The sequence below is a fragment of the Staurois parvus genome, unplaced genomic scaffold (assembly GCF_062004578.1).
Source record: "Staurois parvus isolate SC_StPar_1 unplaced genomic scaffold, SC_StPar_1.0 ptg000024l, whole genome shotgun sequence".
NCBI classification, from domain to species: domain Eukaryota; kingdom Metazoa; phylum Chordata; class Amphibia; order Anura; family Ranidae; genus Staurois; species Staurois parvus.
The window spans coordinates 1683472-1710020 of NW_028317820.1; the positions used below are offsets into that span (position 1 = coordinate 1683472).

Sequence of the window (26549 nt, forward strand, 5' to 3'; positions counted from 1 at the left end):
GTGGTGTACCCCAAGGTTCAGTGTTGGGACCCTTACTTTTTAATTTATTTATAAACAATATTGGGTCTGGGATTATAAATCCCATTTCAGTCTTTGCAGATGACACCAAGATGTGCTGTGGAATAACGTCCTTACAGGATGTCTCCAATTTACAGGCCGACCTCAATGCACTGTGTATTTGGGCAACTATGTGGCAAATGAGGTTTAATGTTGATAAATGTAAGGTTCTGCAATTGGGGGCTAAGAATATGCATGAATCATACATACTGGGGGGGGGGGTACAACTGGGGGAATCAATGGTGGAGAAGAATCTTGGGGGGTCAATGGTGGAGAAGGATCTGGGGGTTCTGGTAGATCACAAGCTTAGTAATGGCAGCAATTCCAAGCTGCGGGTTCTGAAGCAAGCAAAATCCTCTCTTGTATTAGGAGAGGTATAGACTTCAGAGAGAGAGATATCATTCCCCGGTACAAATCAGTAGTAAACCTCATCTGGAATATGCAGTTCAGTTTTGGGCTCCAATTCACAAAAAGAACATTGGGGAGCTGGAGAATGTACAGAGAAGGGCAACTAAACTGATAAGAGGCATGGAGGAGCTCAGCTATGAGGAAAGATTAGAGGAACTGAATTTATTCTCTCTTGAGAAGAGGAGAGTAAGGGGGGATATGATCTCCATGTATAATACATAAGGGGGGATATGATCTCCATGTATAATACATAAGGAGAGATATGATCACCATGTATAATACATAAGGGGGATATGATCTCCATGTATAATACATAAGGGGGGATATGATCTCCATGTATAATACATAAGGGTGGATATGATCACCATGTATAATACGTAAGGGGGGATATGATCTCCATGTATAAATACATAAGGGGGATATGATCTCCATGTATAATGCATAAGGAGAGATATGATCTCCATGTATAATACATAGGGGGGGATATGATCTCCATGTATAATACATAAGGGGGATATGATCACCATGTATAATACATAAGGAGAGATATGATCTCCATGTATAATACATAAGGGGGGATATGATCTCCATGTATAACACATAAGGGGGGATATGATCTCCATGTATAATACATAAGGGGGATATGATCTCCATGTATAATACATGAGGGGGGATATGATCACCATGTATAATACATAAGGGGGGATATGATCTCCATGTATAATACATAAGGGGGGATATGATCACCATGTATAATACATAAGGGGGGATATGATCTCCATGTATAATACATAAGGGGGATATGATCTCCATGTATAATACATAAGGGGGATATGATCACCATGTATAATACATAAGGAGGGATATGATCTCCATGTATAATACATAAGGGGGGATATGATCTCCATGTATAATACATAAGGGGGGATATGATCACCATGTATAATACATAAGGGGGATTTGATCACCATGTATAATACATAAGGGGGATATGATCTACATGTATAATACATAAGGGGGGATATGATCTCCATGTATAACACATAAGGGGGGATATGATCTCCATGTATAATACATAAGGGGGATATGATCTCCATGTATAATACATAAGGGGGATATGATCTCCATGTATAATACATAAGAGGGATATGATCACCATGTATAATACATAAGGGGGGATATGATCTACATGTATAAGACATAAGGGGGATATGATCACCATGTATAATATATAAGGGGGGATATGATCTCCATGTATAATACATAAGGGGGGATATGATCTCCATGTATAATACATAAGGGGGATATGATCTCCATGTATAATACATAAGGGGGATATGATCACCATGTATAATACATAAGGAGGGATATGATCTCCATGTATAATACATAAGGGGGGATATGATCTCCATGTATAATACATAAGGGGGGATATGATCACCATGTATAATACATAAGGGGGATTTGATCACCATGTATAATACATAAGGGGGATATGATCTACATGTATAATACATAAGGGGGGATATGATCTCCATGTATAACACATAAGGGGGGATATGATCTCCATGTATAATACATAAGGGGGATATGATCTCCATGTATAATACATAAGGGGGATATGATCTCCATGTATAATACATAAGAGGGATATGATCACCATGTATAATACATAAGGGGGGATATGATCTACATGTATAAGACATAAGGGGGATATGATCACCATGTATAATATATAAGGGGGGATATGATCTCCATGTATAATACATAAGGGGGGATATGATCTCCATGTATAATACATAAGGGGAGGATATGATCTCCATGTATAATACGTAAGGGGGATATGATCTCCATGTATAATACATAAGGGGGATATGATCTCCATGTATAATACGTAAGGGGGATATGATCTCCATGTATAATACATAAGGGGAATATGATCTCCATGTATAATACATAAGGGGGGATATGATCTCCATGTATAATACATAAGGGGGATATGATCTCCATGTATAATACATAAGGGGGGATATGATCTCCATGTATAATACATAAGGGGGGGATATGATCTCCATGTATAATACATAAGGGGGGGGGGGGATATGATCACCATGTATAATACATAAGGGGGGATATGATCTCCATGATATGATCACCATGTATAATACATAAGGTGGGATATGATCTCCATGTATAATACATAAGGGGAGATATGATCTCCATGTATAATACATAAGGGAGGATATGATATCCATGTATAATACATAAGGGGGGATATGATCACCATGTATAATAGATAAGGGGGATATGATCTCCATGTATAATACGTAAGGGGGATATGATCTCCATGTATAATACATAAGGGGGATATGATCTCCATGTATAATACATAAGGAGGGATATGATCTCCATGATATGATCACCATGTATAATACATAAGGTGGGATATGATCTCCATGTATAATACATAAGGGGAGATATGATCTCCATGTATAATACATAAGGGAGGATATGATATCCATGTATAATACATAAGGGGGGATATGATCACCATGTATAATAGATAAGGGGAGATATGATCTCCATGTATAATACATAAGGGGGATATGATCACCATGTATAATACATAAGGGGGGATATGATCTCCATGTATAATACATAAGGGGAGATATGATCTCCATGTATAATACATAAGGGAGGATATGATATCCATGTATAATACATAAGGGGGGATATGATCACCATGTATAATAGATAAGGGGAGATATGATCTCCATGTATAATACATAAGGGGGATATGATCGCCATGTATAATACATAAGGGGGGATATGATCTCCATGTATAATACATAAGGGGGGATATGATCTCCATGTATAATACATAAGGAGGGATATGATCTCCATGTATAATACATAAGGGGGGATATGATCTCCATGTATAATACATAAGGGGGGGATATGATCTCCATGTATAATACATAAGGGGGGATTAGATCTCCATGTATAATACATAAGGGGGATATGATTTCCATGTATAATACATAAGGGGGGGATATGATCTCCATGTATAATACATAAGGGGGGATATGATCTCCATGTATAATACATAAGGGGGGATATGATCTCCATGTATAATACATAAGGGGGGATATGATCTCCATGTATAATACATAAGGGGGGGATATGATCTCCATGTATAATACATAAGGGGGATATGATCTCTGTGTATAAATACATCAGTGGTTCATATAGTGAACTCGGTGTAGAGTTATTCACCCTGAGCTCATCACAGAGGACAAGGGGGCGCTCTTTACGTCTGGAGGAAAAGAGATTTAATCTCCAAATGTGGAATGGACTCCTTCAAGAGTTGGATTCTTTCTTGGATACACAAAATATAACTGGATACTAACATTTATAGGTAAAGTTGATCCAGAATATCCAATTGCCTCTTGGGGGATCAGGAAGGAATTTTTTCCCCTGCAGGAACAAATTGGATCAAAATTTTCAGTCTTTTTTTGTTTATTTATCAAGAAATAAAAAACTCAGTGGTGATTAAACCACCTCCAAAAGAAATGTCTTATTTGTGAGAAACAAAATTATAAAAATGTAATTTGTTTAGTGTTTCATGACCACGCAATTGTCATTCAAAATGCAACAGCATTGAAAGCTAAAAGTTGGCCTGGGCAGGAAGGGGGTGAAAGTGCTTAAAATGTTTTAAGTATAAGGTTTCACCTAAAGTGTATGCCCTATCAAAACATTTTACTTAGGCTAGTCATATATATATAGATTTCTCCCTCCATGCTAAATGGCGGAATCTGTTACCAGCTATTGTATTTAAACAGATAAAACACCTGTGGCTACTAGAATACCTGAATAGCAACTGCATCTAGTAGAATGCAATCACTGTTCGGCTGTGAGATCTGTGGTAGTTCACTGATTCTTTCTGTTACTATATCTGTATGCTCGTATGCTGCATGCTCATACTGCATGCTCGCACTTCAGAAACACTGACAGATCTGCAGGAGACATACATGGCACCAGCGATCAGCTGATCACTAGTACAATGCTTTACAGGCTCCCAAAGAAAAATGCATTTACTATTTTTTGTCAAAAGGTGAACTTATCCTTTAAACACAAGGTCAACTGAAGACAAGCCAGGCTGATCATTTTAATCCTCCCTGCCAGTAGCAAGTTGATTGCCCCATCCAAGTAAAGTGATGCATTCTGCTGGAGAGCTTAAACTTCTGAAAAACAGCAGAGTTGCTATTTGAATAACCAGATGAAATAAAAGAAAGGAAGCCTAAAAGAGAAAACTAATGCAGCCATCACATCACATTGGTAAGATGCAATAAAATAAATGTTTGTGTTGGGTTTAATACTGCTTTAACTGTAATTAAACATGGTTATCTGGAACTTTATAATGCCTATTAGAAGATTACAGAAGAGCTCCGCTAAAACAATTACAATCTAAATTGATTACATGACCTAAAAACATTTATTCAGAAAAAAACAAACCAGTTTTGCGAAAACCTTTTAAAGGTCACACTTAACCCTGATCTTTGTTTAGCTGAAATGCCTCCATGGGTTCAAGCTACAAGCAGGTCTATATAAACTGTGCTGACAGGCTCCAATGATGGAAGGGAAGGAAGAAACACAACATTTTCAGTGGCTCACACTGAATTGCATGTTAGCTTTTCTACAGTGTAAGTAAAAGGGGCACATCAATCTATATATATTTTGTTTACTTTTAACAGTTCCTTGTTTCAATTTTATTTCCTGTCCTGGGCCCTTCTTTAAATTAGACTAAAAGGCAATAACTGACTTTGTGTCCCGATCTTCTTTGCTACTTCCAGCGCAAACCTCAATGTATTTATGTCCTGAATTCTGCCCTCACTGGCACATTTGCCTCTAAGGCCAAGGACAGCTGTTGTATGCAGCAAAGAAAATAAAGCAAGGGTCTCTACTTCACCATAGCCTGTCCTAATTGGTTACCTCTGCCTGAGCAAGCAGTGGTAGCCAGTCAGTGCCTTTGCCTCACACAAAGCCTATCCTTGGACTCAGCTAAGAGTTACAATTATCAACAAGGACAGCGACTGGTCAGACTCAGAAGGATCCCTCAGCAGGAAAGAAGTATTTAGTGTGACTAGCTGTTTTTTGTTAATGGCAAAAGCACGGGAGGGCAGCAGGCCTAAACTCAGTGTTTTACGTTAGATTACCTCTTCAGGACAGCAGCATGTATTACTGACAAATACTTGTTTTATGATGAGTTACATGCTATGTAAATACAACTAATCACCCAGATGTTTCTGTCTCTTCAGATTATCGCTACATCAAAGTTGAAGGAACAACAGTCATTCTGAACCAGTCCAACGAGCTAAGTTGTTCAGCAAGTAACCTCTCATCTCCTGATGTGACGTTTGAGTGGGTGAGAAATGGAAAAGTCCTCAGCACCTCCATCCCCCAGGTGGTGGAAGGCTCAGACAGTGATGGGTTTAAAGTGCAAAACTCCTTCTGCTTTACTCCTGTCCTGGGGGATGACAGCGCTCGCTATGCTTGCCAAATTAAGCAACAAAACGTCCCTTACCCACTGAAGAAAACATTCCAACTTACCTTTGGGGGTAAGTCTCAAAATCCACATTAAAAACTTTTTGTTAATACTGTCTTTTTCTGTTTTTTTTAACCACCTGCCTAAACATATTGTGAGCCGGTGGCAAGTACAGGCATGATCACGTACTGTACATGCGTATGATCAGCTTTCTTTCAGGTTTGGACATGTTATGAGTTTGGCAGCCGATTTCAGCCAATGATTTTGGCTGAAATCAGATGATACAGAGAGTTCGGTGTTTACAAAAACACAGAACTTTGTGCACAAAGAACGGTGATTTGGCTGTTCCTTCTCCTTGCAAGACAGGGACAAAAAACAGCCAGATAGAACAGCAAAAGCAGCACACATTACATATTGATAGGCACACAGTTAAAGTGATATTAAAGGCAATTTTTCTTTACATAACAGACATGTCACACTTACCTGTTCTGTGTAATGGTTTATCACAGAGCATTCCTGATCCTCCTCTTCTCAGGTTCCCCATTGGTACTCCTAGCTCCTGCCAAGTGCTCCCAAAACAAGCAGCTTGCTATGAGGGCACCCAAGCAGGATCACTCCAGAGCCGTTGTCTGCGTGTCAATTCACAATAAAAGTAATGGCTCCTCCCCCTTCTCTCCTCATTGGCTCACTGGCTGTGAGTGACAGCGATCAATGAGAAGAGAGAGTCACTGGAGAGCAGAGGTTCTTGTGTACATCGCTGAATCGCGATGGGGCTCCGGTCATTATTAGGGGGACTGGGGGGAGCTGCTGCACACAGAAGTTTTTTTACCTTCATGCATATAATGCATGAAGGTAAAAAACCTTGAGCCTTTACAACCACTTTAACCTTTTGATTGCCCCTTTATGTTAACCCCTTCCCAGCTAGTGTCATTAGCACAGTGACAGTGTACAGTATCAGCGCTGATCGCTGTATTAGTGTCACTATTGATGTTAGTGTCAGTCAGTTAGTGTCCCTCCCGGCCATTGTCAGGTAGTGCCAGATTGTCTTCTACACTATCACAGTCCCATGATTAGCTGCTGATCACACCCATTACTAGTATAGCATAATAGCTGTGTAAATTCCAGTATATATACCATAGTTTTTAGATGTTATAACTTTTGCACAAACCAATTAATAAACACTTATTGGGACTTTTTTTTTTACCAAAGACATGTAGAAGAATAAATGTTGGTCAAAATGTATGAAGAAATGTAATTATTTTATTTTTTATTGGATATGTTTTATAATAGAATGTAGAGAATATTGTTGTTTTCCACAATTTTCAGTCATTATTTTGTTTATATGATAAAAAATAAAAGTCCAGTGGTGATCAAATCCCACCAACAGAAAGCTCTATTTGTGCTAAAAAAAATAATATATATTTTTCATTTGTGTACAGCATTGCATGACCAAGCAATTCCCAGTTAAAGTAGTACAGTGCTGAATAGCAAAAAACATGCTCTGATCATGAAGGGGATAAAATCTTACCAGAATATCAAGTGGTTAATTTATGTTTTTATATATTTTACAAATTACCATTCAAAATGTATGTGAAGGAAAAATTAAAAAAACAAGTATTCAGTATTGCTCTACAATACCCATGTTTACCCATGTTTTAACCTTTTTAAAAATGCTGCAGTAACAGAAAAATACCTGTTGATCTGCCACAAATCTAATGAGTTCCTAACTTCTTGTTTGGTGCCCTTGCTGCATTGAAATTTAAAGGATAAGTTCACCTTTTTACAAAAATTAATAGATGCAAAGGAGCCTGGAAAGCATTGCACCAGTGATCAGCAGATCTCCTGCAGACCTGTCAATTTATCTGCTTGACCATACAGGATGTATGGGCAAGCAGATACACTCTGACAGGAGGAATCAATGAACTAACACAGCGGTCAACAGCACCGTCAGGGAGATTGGGAGTTTAAGGGTAAATTACGGTAAGTAATTCCTGGACATACACTCTGATGCAGCAAAGTCCCATGATACAGGATTCCCAGAGCACTATGAGTGTACTAAAGAGAGATCATACTACTAGCTGTTACCTTTCAAAAACTCTGTGATTATAACTTCAGAGGGAACTGTATAAAGGGAGGGGAAGAAAGGTGACGATTCACCGCTCTGACTCATTTACTTCTGTGTGTGCAAATCACACCTTAAGCTATTGGACTCTATAAAGAAAAGGCTGTTTTCAATAGGGAGTATGGAGGAACTTGAAAACATGCAAATGAAACCATAGGTTCTACCTGCTAGTTTAAATTGAAATATTAATACTTAACAATGCATCTATATAATTTACATTCAATAATAGGCAGACATAGAGAGCAATCTAAAATTCTAAGCCATATTTGTGGATTTCTGAATACTTTATTGTCTTACAGTTCGCCCACAAGTCACATTCTACCTCTCCAGCAAAGATCAAAAGAATTCTTCCTTAGTATGCCTGGTGTCAGGCTTTTACCCTGATGATCTGAGCCTTGCAATGAAAAGAGATGGACAGCTCCTGGGATACAAGTTAAATAAGTGGGTGAATGGTAACGGCACCTATTCACTAGAGGCCACCTATCGGACCAACGTTACTTACAGAGATAGCAACATTGATTACACTTGTACCGTTTATCACCCTACAGTGCCAGGAGGTGCAACAGAGAGACTCAGATTCCTTGGTAAGCATACTGCCTATGCTACAGAAAACCCTTCCTTATTATATAAATATAAAGGTGGTCTGGATACAACTGTCTTCAAATTAAAAGCAACAGTTGAATGTGAAAAGAGATACAGAAAAGTTAAGTATTTTGTCACCAAACAAAATTTAAAAGCAAAACAGATTTAGGCTCCATGCACACTAGCTTAAAAAAATGCTGCTCTTAGAGGAGTTCAGCGCTTTGCCTGTAGAGACAACTAATGTTATCCTATGTGTCCATGCACATTAGGTAGTCTAGAGGCGTTTTCTAAGTTCAGTGTTTAGAGACAAAAAAAAACCCTTCAGTTTCGCATTTTGAGTGTTTTTCTGCCAGAAAATATTGTTAAACGCTAGTACAAAAACACTTAAAATTAGTGTTTTTTTCTGCCAAAAGCACTGGAGGTTTTTAAGCCAGTGTGCATGGAGCCAAAATAGTAAAATAAAACAGCAAAAATTTACTTATACTGCTTCTCTATAATGGATTCTGAAATGTGTATATAAAGTTCTGACATTCACTTTGTGTTTTTGCAGTTGATGCTTATGTACCTAAGGGAATATGGATTGCAGCTATTAGTGGCCTTTTACTGGCAGTTCTACTTCAAATTTTCTGCAAACACGGTAAGATAGATAAATTAATGATCCCAAACACAAAAATCCATTTCTATAAACATTCTATAAACATTCTATAGCTATATAGTAAAAGCTTCTGACCCAAGGTATGAGGCACGCTCAGACATACTTTACCACTTGCCCCAGATGGACGTAGCCATACATCCAATGGTTTAAGTGGTTCTACCAGAGTAATGGCTGCACCTGCATTCATGACCCTAGTATCTTAACATCTCAGCCAGAGATTCTCTTTAATGTAAAAGTAATCCAAGCAGCTATACATCCACTGGATCTCCCATTTCATGGGGGAGCCTGGGACTAAAGCCAGTGGTTCCACCGGCTGACCATAGAGATGAGGGAGGAACAGAAGTTCCCGATGATCTCTTTGGTCTATGAAATTAGTAACAACAAGGATTTTGTCACTTCTGGTTTCGTTTTGTTATTTACAACCTGTTACCAGCTGGTGAAAGCATCTGATCAAACCAATCTCAGTTTGATCACATGCTTTTGAGGGCAGAGGAGGGACCTGGGTTGTAACAGACCCCATATCTCTCAGTAAAGAGGACCTGTCACTGCCCCAGCTATCACAAGGGATGTTGATCATCCCTTGTGATAGCAATAGCGTTGAAAAAAGTAAACTAAAGAGACAGTGTAAAAAATCAATCTGAATGATAAAAATTAAACAAAAAAATTGAAGTGTCCCCATCCCCCTATGCTCACAAGCAAATGTGAACAGGCATTACACATATGTGGTATTGCAACGAACATAGAGACAGAGCGAGTGCAATAATTAAACCCCCAAGACCCCTTGTATATCTTTAAACTGGTAACCTGTATAGGGTTTTAAAGTGTCGCCTATGAAGTACCATAGTTTGTCACCACGGCACAGGCATGAGCAATTTTAAAGCATGAAATGTTAGGAATCTGTTTACCCAGCGTAACATCATCTTTTACACTTTACCAAACAATATTGTGATTGCCTGATTTAAAATTCATTAAAGTGTATTGTTTCCAAACAATCTGTGTTTAAAAAACCGCTGCGCAAATATTGTGTGACATAAAAAATTGAAACAATGTTCTAAGTATTTTTTTAGTAAAAAATGATGATTTTTACATGAATGTGAGACGGAACAGGCTTGGGAGGCAAGTGGTTAAACCTTTTGTGCTGGATCTTCTGTTATTGGCAAATGGACACTCTGACTCTGTGCATGAAAGAATAAGAAAGAGTAAAAGAAATCCTAAATACATTGTTTGATGCACATCAGGGACATAGTTTACAGTACAAAAACTGTATGAAAGTTCCTCAGCAAGCCAATTCTCCTAGTCAGCAAAGTTAACCAAACTATAATCTATTTCCAACATTTGTATTCAAAACAAACATCTGGCATTGCACATAACTATGGATATATGTACAGTATATATATATATTCAGTCAGGTCCATAAATATTGGGACATCGACACAATTCTAACATTTTTGGCTTTATACACCACCACAATGGATTTGAAATGAAATGAACAAGATGCGCTTTAACTGCAGACTGTCAGCTTTAATTTGACGGTATTTACATCCAAATCAGGTGAACGGTGTAGGAATTACAACAGTTTGCATATGTGCCTCCCACTTGTTAAGGGACTAAAAGTAATGGGACAATTGGCTTCTCAGCTGTTCCATGGCCAGGTGTGTGTTATTCCCTCATTATCCCAATTACAATGAGCAGAGTTCATTTCAAGTGTGCTATTTGCATTAGGAATCTGTTGCTGTCAACTCTCAAGCTGAGATCCAAAGAGCTGTCACTATCAGTGAAGCCATCATTAGGCTGAAAAAACAAAACAAACCCATCAGAGAGATAGCAAAAACATTAGGCGTGGCCAAAACAACTGTTTGGAAAATTCTTAAAAAGAAAACAACTGTGGTGGATGACTAAAGAATTCTTTCCCTGGTGAAGAAAACACCCTTCACAACAGTTGGCCAGATCAAGAACACTCTCCAGGAGGTAGGTGTATGTGTGTCAAAGTCAGCAATCAAGAGAAGACTTCACCAGAGTGAATACAGAGGGTTCACCACAAGATGGAAACCATTGGTGAGCCTCAAAAACAGAAAGGCCAGATTAGAGTTTGCCATACGACATGTAAAAAAGCCATCACAGTTCTGGAACAACATCCTATGGACACATGAGACCAAGATCAACTTGTACCAGAGTGATGGGAAGAGAAGAGTATGGAGAAGGAAAGGAACTGCTCATGATCCTAAGCATACCACCTCATCAGTGAAGCATGGTGGTGGTAGTGTCATGGCGTGGGCATGTATGGCTGCCAATGGAACTGGTTCTCTTGTATTTATTGATGATGTGACTGCTGACAAAAGCAGCCGGATGAATTGTGAAGTGTTTCGGGAATATTATCTGCTCATATTCAGCCAAATGCTTCAGAACTCATTGGACGCTTCACAGTGCAGATGGACAATGACCCAAAGCATACTGCAAAAGGGAAAGAAGTGGAATGTTCTGCAATGCGTAAGTCAATCACCTGACCTGAATCCGATTGAGCATGCTTTCACTTGCTGAAGCCAAAACTGAAGGGAAAATGCCCCAAGAACAAGAGGAAACTGAAGACAGTTGCAGCAGAGGCCTGGCAGAGCATCACCAGGGATGAAACCAAGCGTCTGGTGATGTCTATGCGTTCCAGACTTCAGGCTGTAATTGACTGCAAAGGATTAACCAACTATTAACCAATTCAATACCGGGCAATTTTACCCCTTCCTGCCCAGGCCAGTTTTCAGGTTTCAGCGCTCTCACACTTTGAATGACAATTGCGCGGTCATACAACATTGTACCCAAACTAAAATTTTATCATTTTCTTCACACAACTAGAGCTTTCTTTTGGTGGTATTTAATCACCGCTGGGGTTTTTATTTTTTGCTAAATTAACAAAAAAAAACAAAAATTTTGAAAAAATTAATTCCTACACCATTCACTTGATTTAGATGTAAATACCCTCAAATTAAAGCTGTCAGTCTGCAGTTAAAGCAGTTAAAGCACATCTTGTTTGTTTCATTTCAAATCCATTGTGGTGGTGTATAGAGCCAAAAATGTTAGAATTGTGTCGATGTCCCAATATTTATGGACCTGACTGTATATACTGTATATTATACATAGTGGCTAGCTAGGCTTGTACCCCATCAGAGCTGTGATTGTTTTTTGTGTTTGATGCATTTTTATTAAACTCCAGAAGATACAGCAAGAAGAAACAATGTTATGGGTTATGAATTCTACTATGGCCAATCCCTAGGAGGTTTATTGCCATTGATATGGGTTGGAGAAGGAGATAAATACTCAGGAACCCTTCTAGAAGGGTCCTTGCCTACTAGGCTGTGCCTGGAGAGGAGGTCCACTGTGAGGAGCTTTTTTGGCATCTCAGCCCTGCTACAAGGGGAGATCCCAACATCTTTAGAATCCAGCCCCAGGGAATGAAAAATTGGCCTATTTTTGATGGTGGAAATGTGACTAACAACACCTTCAGAAAGATTGTTCAGTCTGTTGCTGGATTCAACTTAAATGTACACATTAATAAATCACTGGTCATTGGCTCCCGCTGCTGTCAATCAAATGTCAATGGACACAGACAGGTTGGCTTGGGAGCGAGCCCGCACAAATGCTCCCATGGATAACGGCTTCACATGGGGGCATTAGTCGCAAGAGTAGGGGCCAGGAGCGCCGGCAGGGAACCCCAGAAGAAGAGGATTGGGGCTGCTCTGTGCAATAGCACTGCACATAGCAGGAAAGTATAACATGTTTGTTATTTTAATTTGAAAAAAAAAATGAACTTCTTCCAAATGACAGAATTACTGTTATTATTATTATATTATTATTATTATTATACACTCCCATTCCTCGAGAACGACACAACCTTATTTCTGTGAATATCTGCAACTTAATTTGTAACATGGTTTGCATGGATCAGGTCCCAAGAGACCACCTTATGACATCATTGATGTATGCTGTTAGTCATACTTCCATTGTTTCTAAGTCCCAAGTGACCTGTAATAACAGCGTTGGGAAATAATGAGCTTAGTGTTGGTTGTATTAAGCTCGAAAGGAAGCATGTTTAAATTAACAATAAGTATACATTCTCTGCCAGTTAAGAATTCAAATGATTATTATATCACTGCATAATGATATGATTGCTGATATGCTTAACATATCTTGTCTCTCCACCATTCTAGTAACAGACATCTCAGGGTGCAAGGACTGGACTGACGGGAGCATTGCGGTCCTAAAGTGCAATATCTCAGGGCGATACCCCAGGACCATAAGTGCAGTATGGTTAATCCGGCGAGGTGACAAGGAAATTGAAGTGAAGGAGAAAGGCTCCCTCTACACAGCAGGCAATTACAGAGAACTACAAGAACAGGATTCATACACGTGCTGGAATGTTGTGAAGAAAAAGTTTGTTGGTGGACTTCGCCACTCGCTATGCTCAATACTCTGCTTCCAGGTGCACAAGGAAAAGCATGACCAGGCGGAATTTATTTGCCGCTTCATGCGAGCAGGGAAGGTACTGCAGGAGAAGAAATACTATGGAACTGTGCTGGGTAAGCAGAGATCATAACTGTGACCTGGAGACTAGAAATGGTATTGCTAGCTATCAGGCCCTGTGTGCATGAGCTTTCTGGACTGCTTTTATCTCTCTTTTTTTACAAGTCAATGTAAATGCAAAAGCAGCTTCATGCAGTTTAGGAGGAATGTAACTGCAGGTATTAAAGGGATACTAAACAAACACTTAAATTTACATTACCCCTTCTCTTACTGTAAGTGGATGATGGCGCTGTAATTATTTTAACCACTTGCCCTCTGGAAGATTTACCCCCCTCCATGACCAGGCCATTTTTGCGATACAGCAAATGTGTAATTTTTTTCCCACAAATAGAGCTTTCTTTTGGTGGTATTTGATCACCACTGCGGTTTTTATTTTTTGCGCTAAAAACAAAAAAAGACGGAAAATTAAAAAATATATATTTTTAAATGTCTGCTATAAAACATATCCAATAGAGAAATGTTAAAAATCACATTTCTTCATAAATGTAGGCCAATATGTATTCTGCTACATATTTTTGTTAAACAAAATCCAATTAGCGTATATTGATTGGTTTGCGCAAAAAATTATAGTGCCTACAAACTATGGTATATATACTGAATTTGAATTTATTTATTTTTATACTAGTAATGGTGGTGATCAGCAACTTATAGCGGGACTGCAATATTGCGGCAGCGGACAATTGGACACTAACTGACACTTCTGACACTTTGTGGGAACCAGTGACACTAATGCAAGGATCAGTACTAAAAATATGCACTAACACTGTACTAATGATACTGGTTAGGAAGGGGTTAAACATCTAGGACGATCAAAGGATTAACTGTGCGCCTAGACAGTGTTTTACTGTAAACTGTGTACTGCTTTTACTAAGGGAGGTGATGGATATGGTTACCTGAGCCATCATTACAAGATCCATCACTTCCCCCATCAGAACGGAGCTCTGTCTTATTTCTGTTCTGTGTTTCTGCCTGACGATCGTTGGGTGTGGGCGGACATCCACTGCCTGGCACCTGCAGATCGGTTTCTGCTGTGAGTAATCACAGCCAAAGTGTCTCACCAGCAACACGCGTGCGCACCCCCTAGGCAGCAATGCAGAATCTTGTATATAAATACGTGACTTTGCACATAAGGGCCGCCCTGTAGCAGTATATCTACTGTAGGTCGATCCTTATGTGGTTAATTTAAAAATTAAAAAAAAAAATCTAATTGATATATAGCTGTCACATGACCCAGATCTTTCCCAGTCTTTATGCAGGGAAACAGTGGCAGGAGGAGCTTCTAGTCCTCTGCTGCTGGTCACATATTCAAAATAAAAAAACAGCCTTTAGGCTACAGAGTAAAACTAAATAATTAATATGAATAAACTGTTTTAAATCATCAAATATATATTTGAAATCAAACCTTTATTATTGTTTTGGCAATAACTGTGTGTCACGCACCTCCAGCTTCTGTGTTAGAATAACAGGGAGGTGAAGCCTCCAAGCCAACATGTAATATCCCACACCCATTGTGTTTAGTTGGCTAGTGGGCATGGAGAAGGAGGGAGGGAGTAGGAAGTCATTTACCACTGTGTATACGCCCACATGTGTGACTTTATAGTCACATGGGCTGCTCAGATGTGATAGGGAGGAAATGCTCAGCTTAGAAGTTCACTGAAAACTGAGCATGTGCAGAGCTGCCAACACTGCTCTGCAAAAGCTCCAACTGCACTGGAGACATGGACAGGAGGGGGGGGGGGGTAGAAAACAGCAGGATCAACAAGGTTTTTTGCAGAATAGAGAAAAGGAATCCCATATCGAATGAGTGAGTATAAACAGCATGTCATACAGCATTTATTGATTGTTTTTTATGATGTGGGTTTAATGACAATGTAAGGAGGTCATATGAACGAATGAAGAAACTCAGAAGCATCTCAAATGGATCTGAAATATAAGTTAAATCCACCTGACAATGTGCTCCATTCACCTATCAATGCCATCCCCAAATCACTTTGTTTTTATTTAATCTAATATAGAATATTTTACATACAGTAATTAAATATAAATTTAGCAAAATGGGGTTTCCAACATTTATTATATGTGTATAGATTTCCAACTATCAGTGTAAGTTGAAATGCAATTTTTTAAAGAGGAAATGGAAGAGGTAAACATATGGTGTTGGGGGTGGGATTGGCCTACCCACTTTCACTTTCCCTTTAATGGCCAAGGTGAGATTGTCTCTTTGCTAGTTGGGATGTAATTTGCAAGAATATAATTTTATTTCTATACTACTTTTTAAATTACTATTTTATTTCATAATTTTTGTTTTTCTTTCAATTATTGTATTATTCATTAAATAAACCTAGAAAAATAACCCAATATAGGATCAGAATTTGCCACAAAAAGAAACCTCAAATTCAGGCAAATACCTTGCAGAATAATAAAATCCTTGGTGATTAAAATGATGCTGCACTGAAAAGATAACATTGCTTTGGATATTAAATGGTTCAATTTGTACTCCATCTAAAATCTTGCTCTTAACAGAATGATGTACAGACAATAAAATCCCCAACTGAGGTTCCAAACCTTTCCCTACTGTCATAGAACCAGAAAAAAGTTGCAGCTGTCATACCCTTTTGTTATGCAGGAAACATTTTTCAATGAAGCTCTGAAAAGAACTGCTAAAATAAAATATTCTACTGTGCTCATAGGCATGCGCATACACTCTAAAAAATAATGTTTTGGCTCAACAAAAAAAATTAACGCAACAGTTTGCATCAAGCTTTTTAAGTTATGACAATGTCTGGTGAAATTAAGTTGAAGCAACAAACTACATTGCATTGAGGTAATTAGCTTTTCTGATAGAAATTAATGCATTTTTATTTACCGCCAACTTAATTACTGGCATTATAAACACACGTTTTTAAGTTGAGTACTTAAACATATTAACTTAATTCAAATAGTTTTTCCAGTTTTTATAAGAAACCTTCAAGTCACGTGTACTTAATTGCTACAATTATGAGCAAGTTTTTTAAAGTTAAAAAGCAGTTAAAAATCAAGTTGATCCAAATTGATTTTCTGTATTAGTTTTTAGCTTTTTTTTTTTATACTAGCTTTCAAAAATGAATTAATCAGTTTAGGCTTACACTAGAATGTGTTGCAGAAACCCCGCAATCTGTGTGCATTTCACGCACCGCATTCAAATCGCACTACCCTTACAGTCTGCAGTGGATGTCAGTGTTGCAAACACAGTGCATTTGCCGGCACCAGATTGCATGGTACAAAACAAAACATGCAATCTGGTTGCACTGTGGTTCAAAAATTGGTGCATGCATGTCTTTGGTGCGATGTGGTGTGATTTGAGCTCATTCAAAATGAAAGGGCTCAAATTGCATTACACTGAACCACATGTGAATTGCACAGGAATGTGTTACAGTTCCTTTGTGATTCACATGCACTTCATTGTGTGAACCAAGGCCCAACAATCCAATTGTTAAACAATTGACATTTTTTGCACACCAAAATCAAATCCTTAAAGTTGTACTGATGAATGAGTAAGCACTTTGCATTAAGATTTTTTTAATATTGTCTGTCTGGTGCAGAAACTGTTTCTCTACAAGACCTTTGCTATATTGTGCAACAAATTGTGGCAATATAGTGAAGCTATTGGAGGATATTGAAAGTTGATATTTTGTGAGCTTTCTTACAATTTGCTATATTCTTTCCGCATTACCCTGCGACAACCATTTTGTGAACTGAAATAAAAGTGAAAAATGTCATCTGAGTATGACTGTGCTATGGAACACATACGTTCTTCAGAGAATACTGTACTTGAGACCCATTACTTTAGCACTGGCTTTCAGTCCATCAAGTTCAAGGAACAGTTTTTGAAATAACTGAGACTTGATTTGTGTTAAGTGAATGGGGGTGGAGACTTGCAATGCAGCTCTCAATGTAGAGCAAAATTAAGTTACCAAGTCAAATTTATTAAGGTACCTTAACTTAAATTTCATTGTACAACAATGAATGCAGAAATGTACCTGTACATGACACACAATATTAAGTTGATGTAATTTCCAACATTATCATTTCAACACAACTCATGAAAGTAGGTTTTTAAATGAAAAAGTTTATTTAAACCAATAAATTTTTATCTTGGAAATACACATTTAACTAGAAAATCTACAATTTCTGGGGAAATTGTGTAAAGTGTTCTTGCCGCAACCTTTACCAAATGATTGATGAAATGTAAGCAGTGCACATTGCAAGCCTGATAGTGAGAAATGCATTTCAGCTTGTATTTTGAAGCTCACAGTCTGCCTCTTGAGTGACTTTTGGTTGCTATAGCAACTCACTCAGTCAGGAATGTTAGAAGTGCTGTTGTAAACACACTGCTGCAACTTGCCAACTTCACTGGCGATTGCCATCTTCAAACACTTGTAGTTTTAAAAGTATAAATGCTACAGCAAAGAGCTTGGTATCGTGACAATCACAAGAAGCAGACCTAAATTTTGATGTATAGTATGTCTCTGCAATATTAAAAATGAAGGCACAGTCGCAGTTTAAACACGTCCCTTAACATTTCAGGTGGCTGTGAGTGAAGTTTCAATGAAAGTCAATGGGAGGGGTGAGTTGCAAACAAATGGTCATATTATGAAAACTATCAGGAGTATGTCCTAGCCGTGAACATTTTTAGTGACAGCAGGGTTAGCTGAACGTTTTGATATAAGATATGTGTAGGTAGGCTTGAAAATGACAGAGTGATGGCAGTTTACAAATCATGTTCTGATTTTTCCTTCCACCCTGTAGCTATGCTCTGCTGCCACTCTAGATGCACCATTAATTCCTATGGGAAAATTTCACCACAAAAAACGCGATATTTCGTGAACGATTCGAGGAAACGTTCCACAAAGTAATAGCACACCAATCGGGAACAATCCGCACGTTTTAATATATTACTTGTCTTTGTAGTGTAAAAACTGTGGGAGGAGTTAGGGTGGTAAATATGGCTATAATAATAAAAATAAGAACTAGAAAATCTACAATTTCTGGGGAAATTGTGTAAAGTGTTCTTGCCGCAACCTTTACCAAATGATTGATGAAATGTAAGCAGTGCACATTGCAAGCCTGACAGAGGGATAAATGGATTTCAACTTGTATTTTGGAGTTCACAGTTAGCCTTAATGACACAGCTGCGTGTGAGTCATATTTGGTTGCTGTAGCAACTCACTCACTCAGGAATGTCAGCATGTCTGTTCTAAGCAGTGTTTAAACTTGCCAATTCACTGGCGATTGCCATCTTCAAACACTTGTAGTTTTAAAAGTATAAATGCTACAGCAAAGAGTCTTATATTGTGATAATCACAAGAAACAGACCTAAATTTTGATGTATAGTATGTCTCTGCAATATTAAAAATGAAGGCACAGTCGCAGTTTAAAAACGTCCCTTAGGGTGGTAAATATAGCTATAATAAGAAACGGAATAAGAATATATTTGTGAGATAACAATAAGTGTTCCTTGCTATGCAAGAACACTTAATAAGAATATATATGTGAGAATACAATAAGTGTTCCTGCTATGCAAGAACACTTAATTAAGTGGTGGTAACAGGTCGCTTGAGTTATTTTTTAGAGTGTAGGGTGTGCCAAATGTGCATGGGCACACCCTAATCACCTTGTGCAGCGCAGATTTCCCTTGCTGCCTGGGTGTTCCCTGGCTTCCCTACCGGCCCCTTCCTTTTCTAAATGAACACAGTAAGCGATTAGTACTGATCGCTCACTATGTTCATTCATAACTGAAGCCTAGTAAACTGTGTTTACTATGCTTCACTTTGTGAGTGAACAGGAAGCCACTCAGCACAGAGCACTTTCCATTCATTCACTATCGAGTGCAGCTGAGGCTGCAGACAAAAGGGATTGGGGAATCTCTGTCCTCAGTTCCTTTCTCTGTCTCAAAAGCGAGACATCAGGGGTCTGTTCAGATCCCTGATATTCCACCAAAGCCCCCAACGGGGCTCCTAAAAAAAAATCTGTTAAAAAAAATAAATACGTAAATAACATTGCAAAAAATAATTTAAAAAAACAAATAATAAAAAAAAATACCAACAGCAATAATTTCCCTACTGACACCATCCTCTTCCTTACTGTCCACTGCTCTACTGACCCCATCAACTGCTCTACTGACACTGTTCACTGTCCTACTGACACTATCCATGTTTTAATACATTTTAAAATGTTTGTTTACATTAATACACACATGTGTGTTTAAGTTTTGGGGGGCACACCTTAATGCTATAGGCTGCACACACCAATGACTGTGCTCCTAACCTATAAGCTCTTTTTTTTACCTTTTTAGATAATTACGGGTTCTACTCAGTATCAGAAGTCTGCATTCCAGAAGCTTGTAGCGAAGGAGAGAGGTTAACTCTTAACTGTACAATGAAGGGGAATGTTCCCCGAGACATCAGGGTCGCTTGGGAGAAGAGTCTCAATGAAGAGCGGACAGGCATCGCAAAGGACCAAGATATCAATTACCAGGTTACTGAGAATAAGTCACCTGGGCAGATCTGCTCCTTTCTCACTTTCTGTCCAACCTGTGAGGATTCTGGAGCCATATTTACGTGTTCCTTCACGGATAATGAAGGGAGGATCCTTGGAGAACGAAGCTCGCAGCCTCTGAAAGTAGCCGGTAAATACACTAAATGTTCCTCAATCACTTACATGGAAGGCCAAGATGGATATGGAGGCCTCCTAGATATCATACAATGAATATTAAAATAGAAATAAACCTAAGAAAAGACCAATTTAAAGTAGTGGTGCACCGAAATGAAAATTCTGGTGCCGAAATAGAAAATTCAAAATGCACTTGGCTGAAAACCGAAACCAAAATGCGCCGTTTTTAAAAATAAATATATATTTTTTGGAAAAAATACAATTTAATTAAAAAAACAATATACCAGTATACCACAATTTTTTTTGTGAAATATGAAAGAGGACGTTACGATGAGTAAATAGATACCCAACGCTTTAAAATTCCGTATGCTCGTGGAATGGCGTGAAACTGCGGTACTCAATGGGAGATGCTTTAAAAATGTCTACAGGTTAGTAGTGTAAAGTTACAGAGGAGGTCTAGTGCGATAATTATTGCTCTTGCTCTGACGTTCGTGGCGATACCTCATGTGTGTGGTTTGAACACCATTTACATATGTGGGCATGGCCTACATATGCGTTCGCCACTACGTGCGAGCACGGGGGGGGGGGCACTTTAAACTTATTTATTATTTATTATATTATTTATTTATTAATTTATTTAATGGGGGGGGTTTTTGGGGGGGGGTTGCACTTAATCACTTTTATTCTGATCACAAGAAATGCATGCATCCCCTGTGATATAAATAATTAGTGACAGGTCCTCTTTATGGACAGATATGGGGTCAATAAGACCCCACATCTCTCCTCTGTAATGTAAAGCATTGGATCAAAAAAAAGCATTGAGCTAGTGCTTTAACAAAAAAAATGTCCGGACTCGGAAGTTCCTCCAAGGGTATAGAGATAGAGAGGTGGAGGCCATCTTTCCTTCACTCATCTCTATGCTTAGTGCCGGGATTGTCTGATGGTTTCTCAGGTAAGGCTGAGAACTACCAAGCAGCGGGTGGTGGCGGCAGCGGTGGGCGGGCTGCGGTGAGGGGCTGCAGCAACGGTGGACGGCGGCGAGGGGCGGGGGTTTTTTCGGCACCTGTATCAGTGTTTTTTTTTTTTTAACTTCGGCCGACGGCCGAAAGGGGTGTTTTTGGCCGAAATGTTTCGGCCACCGGAATTTCGGTGCATCCCTAATTTAAAACCTTAACCATTTTACCTCATACCTAATTTGTGAATTTGCCCAAATAAGAAAATATTACATAGTTTACGCAAACACGAAAGAGGCTAATTTACTATAGAAGTTGAGAATATTCTATGAAAAAATGGTCTGAATATTAATTTCAATTATCCAATCATGTGAAAGCAAATTCCTGCTCACTTTGAAAACCTAAACAGGTTCTTATGCTTTTCTTGTTTTCTTTCACAAAGATTTAAATTTGAAATACACAAGGCAGACACTGACAACTATAAAGCAAAAGAATCCATTTGCAATGAAAATACCATACATATGCATAGTGTACAGTGCCTGGAAAGTATTCACACCCCATGAAATGTTCTACATCTTGTCATGTTACAACCAAAAACATAAATGTATTTTATTGGGATTTTATGTGATAGACCAACACAAAGTGGTACACAATTGTGAAGTGGAAGGAAAATGATAAATGGTTCTCAAAATTTTTACAAATAAATCTGTGAAAAGTGCGGCGTGTATTTGTATTCAGCCCCCCCCTCGAGTCAATACTTGGTAAAATCACCTTTTGCTGCAATTACAGCTAAAAGTCTTTTTGGGGATGTCTCTAACAGCTTTGCACATCTAGAGAGGGACATTTCTGCCCATTCTTCTTTGCAAAATAGCTCAAGCTCTGTCAGATTGGATGGAGTGTGTCTGTGAACAGCAATTTTCAATACAAATGCACGCCACACTTTTCACATATTTATTTGTAAAAAAAATGTGAAAACCATTTATCATTTTCCTTTCACTTCACAATTATGTGCCACTTTGGATTGGTCTATCACATAAAATCCCAATAAAATACATTTATGTTTTTGGTTGTAACATGACAAAATGTGGAAAATTTCAAGGGGTATGAATACTTTTTCAAGACACTGTATACTGTATATTATTGTAAAAAGCCCACCTTCAGGGACATAAAAGGGATCTGGGTATTAGACTATAACAGGATAGGCAGGGGTATCACTTGGGTCCTGGAGTACCGCAGGGCAGTGATAAAATAAGTGCAATGTCTCTCAGAAAATGCTACTACTACTGGTACCCAATGGATTAAACTATGAGATCCGGTGGACAGTAGGTAAATAGGGGATGAGATGTGAGGAAGGTGGTGGTAAAGGAAAAAGAGAGGAAAAGTGGGTAGAGAAAAGGGAAAGGAAAAAAACAGGGTGGTTGCATAGTTGGAGGGGGAAGGAGTTATGGGAGCTTGAAGGTCACCTAGTGTTAAGAGAGTTAGCGATAAAATGCTGTGATAGGTAAGTTGCGTGTATATTATACAAGACTGCCAACATTTTTTAACTCTTTCTTGAGTATAATTAATTTCTTGTTAACCAGTGTACCATTTATTTGGCTTTTAACTTGGCTGAAATGCAAGTAAAAAGTCTTTCAGGCTTTTGGTGGCAGTAAACATGTGTGATATGAGTTTTTTCCACTAGGAAGATTTTTGGAATGGGTTTAAGACATGCTTCCCATGGGTTCTTACATACAGTAGATCTGTATTCAGAAGTAAGTGGATTACCCTTATCCACAGTCTATCTACCCAGGGACAAGACCCACCAAATATGCACAATTTTGCTAGGGTCAGGCCAGCCCCTAAACCATGTGAGTGAATAAGTTGGAATATATTTAGCTAAGCTGGCCGGGGTGTAATTCCATCTACTTGTAAGAATTTTCCAGGGCTAAGACATTTCTGGAGCTTTTGGCAGTTGATGTTCAAATCTCCTGCCAGCCCTCTGACTGTAAAGTCATTCTCAATTCAGAAGAACCATACATATATACAGTATATTGCCAGGATTGCTTAGAAAGGCACCATCATCCATAGAAGTACTAGTATCCACCACACATTCCCACAATCATGGGACTTTAAAGGTGCCTAATGATGCAACACATATATCATACTGTTAAAATGTATCCATGTATTGTAAAATTATCGAAACATATGGTATGTTTTGCCCAACAATGTTTTTGTTGCATATGTACACATTTCACTATCGATACAACCAGGTAATACAATGTAGGAATAGAGATTCTGTCCCATGCAGATGCTTCATTTGTGACAGGTATTTTGCAGCCGGTGAGCTTGTTTCGAGAGTTAGTAGGGCCATAGAGGAAGGTTGTTATATTGATACTGAATTTGTTTTTTTTTTTTGCTGATATTTTGTTGACAGTCCATATTTGTTGCTCTTCCTCCCATGAGGAGGCTAAGTGAGGTTGGTGGTCCACAGATTCCTGATTCTAAGTTCAGATGTTTATTAATGAAAAATTTTGTAGAACCTGAAAAGTGGGCTTGGAGATCTACGAAACACATTGTGCCATATTTGTGCCCCCCCCCCCCCCTTTCCCGATCACATCTGCCTGTACATCAAGGAGTCAATATTTTGTTAAACACATGTGGAGAATTCTTCTGTATCATATGGTTGTATTGATGGAAAAATCTACTATTTGTGTATATACACAACAAAAACATTGTTAGGTAAAACACACCATATGTTTGAATGATTTTACAATACATGGATGAATTTTAACAGTATGATATACATATTGCATCATCAGGCACCTTCAAAGTCCCATGATTATGGGAATATGTTTTGGCTACCAATCTCAATACAGGTTCCCATTTGGTTTGATAGGCTACTAGGCTCTGTTTTGTAAGATGTGAGGCCCACGATGTATGTATCATTACAGCAACACTGTTTGTATGCTGTAAAGAGAAGATGGAATGAGTTCTCTATCAACAATGACCTAATGTACTGTTGTATTTAAAGATAGTGGAAATAATTTCGTAATTGTTGGAAGGATTTTACTCTAGTGTGTGTCAATAGAAAGTAGGTATCTTTGAATTCATGACTGCCTCACCAACTGAATTGGACTGGGCTCTCAAATCCTGGGAGAAATTAGGGACAATGTATTAATTACAGAAAATTGTAGATGAGGGTAATGTAGTTTCTCTGATTATTCAATGATGACCCAACTGGGCTAGGACAGGGTTGGGCTTTAGTGGGCATTTTGACAGAGGCAGCCAGAGTAAGGTCTAAGGTCACCTATACGAGAAGCTCCAAAATAGCATGTAAAAGTGGGAACTATGTTGGTGGCTGGATAACAGAAGTGAAGGTTTAGGATAGCAAGATCGAATAAACGTTTAGAGCAGTATTGAATTTTTTGGTTAAGCCTAGGTGTGGACTTACCCCAGATATAATTTAAAGTTTTGTAGTATGTGCCTTCAAACAGGGTATTAAGTGCTTGGGAACAGGGATCCAAAGAATGTGAAAAATATACAGCAATTTAGATATATAATTGCATAATTTCTACCAAGCCACAAAATATGATAATGATGCCAGGAATTTAGGAGTTTGTTCTACTCTTTAATATTAGGGGTTTGTTGGCCTGTTCTATGGATTTATATGTTGGGGTGAGAGTAATCCCCAAGTATTTCACAGTACAAGTCTCTGTAAATAGATATATTTGTTGAAGTATTTCTTTAGTGTGGACAAGTAATGTAACGTCCATTACTTGGGAGTTGTTTGGATCTACCTTGAGCTCTGACAAATGACAAATGAAAAATGTGTCAAGTGTTTGGAAAAGGTTTGGCAGTGACATATAAGGGGTGCTCAAGGTAATAGCTCATCACTGGCAAACAAGGTAAGCTTATGATTAAAGATTGCTATTTCTATGCCCTTGATATCCTGATTGTGCTTAACCCCTTGCCTACCGGGCACTTCTACCCCCTTCCTGCCCAGGCCAATTTTCAGCTTTCAGCGCTCTCACACTTTGAATGACAACAGCACTGGTCATGCAACCCTGCACCCAAATTAAATTTTTATCATTTTTTTTCAAACAAATAGAGCTTTCTTTTGGTGGTATTTAATCACCATTGTGTGTTTTATTCTTTGCTAAAGAAAAGACAAAACAACTGAAAAGTTTGAAAAAAAAAGTTTCTATTATAAAATTTTGCAAACAGCAGGTAATTTTTCTCCTTCACTGATGTGGGTTGATGAGGCTGGACTGATGGGCACTGCTTGGCAGCTCTGATGAGGCGGCACTGATAGGCAGCATTGATGGGCACTGATAGGCTGCACTGATGATGCGGCACTGGTGGGCATTGATGAGGAGGCACTGATGAGGCTGCACTGATATGCGGTACTGATGGGCACTGATAGGCGGCACTGATGGGCACTAAAAGGCAGCACTGACTGGTGGCACTGATTGGCAGCACTGATTGGCACAGATTGGCAACACTGACAGGCATAAACTGGCAGCACTGATGGGCACAGATTGGCAGCATTGCTGGACACTGATGGGCAACTTTGGGGCTACACTGATAATAAGTGCCCTGATTATCAGAGTAGATGTCTCCTTTCAGACTTGCCGGTTATCAGCAGTACCTTCCTCATGCTGTGACAGTGTGGGAAAAGCACTGCTGATAACCAGAGCTTTGTTCTGCCAGTCACCTCGGAGATCAACAGGTGCCAGTGCTTATCCATTGGCCGGCACCTGTTGATCGGCATCTACTGTGTTCATTCACAACAGAAGCGGCGCTCCAGCAGCAGTGGTGTATTTTGGTTTTGTGCTGCCCTAGGCAAGACTAAAATCGCGCCCCCCCCCATCTAAATGTGTACCACCCCTTCCTGTTTAGGGCCCGCCCCTTCATCTGTAAACTCCACCCCTTCCACTTTAGGCTCCACCTGTTCCTATTAGAGCTCCACGCCAGGAGACAAAGAATGAGGACAGGATACAGGAGATGGTCAGAGACTGCAGACAGGAT

General features: G+C 38.8%; 1 gene segment (V, D, J or C); it reads left to right on the forward strand.

Annotated features, from left to right (window-relative positions):
• The window catches only part of LOC149472064 (tyrosine-protein phosphatase non-receptor type substrate 1-like), a 49222-nt gene that overhangs the window by 5853 nt on the left and 16820 nt on the right, over window positions 1-26549 (forward strand). The window contains 5 exon segments of the C gene segment in view: window positions 5784-6083; window positions 8432-8716; window positions 9265-9351; window positions 13566-13934; window positions 20273-20605. Of these exon segments, the coding sequence occupies window positions 5784-6083; window positions 8432-8716; window positions 9265-9351; window positions 13566-13934; window positions 20273-20605 (1374 nt within the window).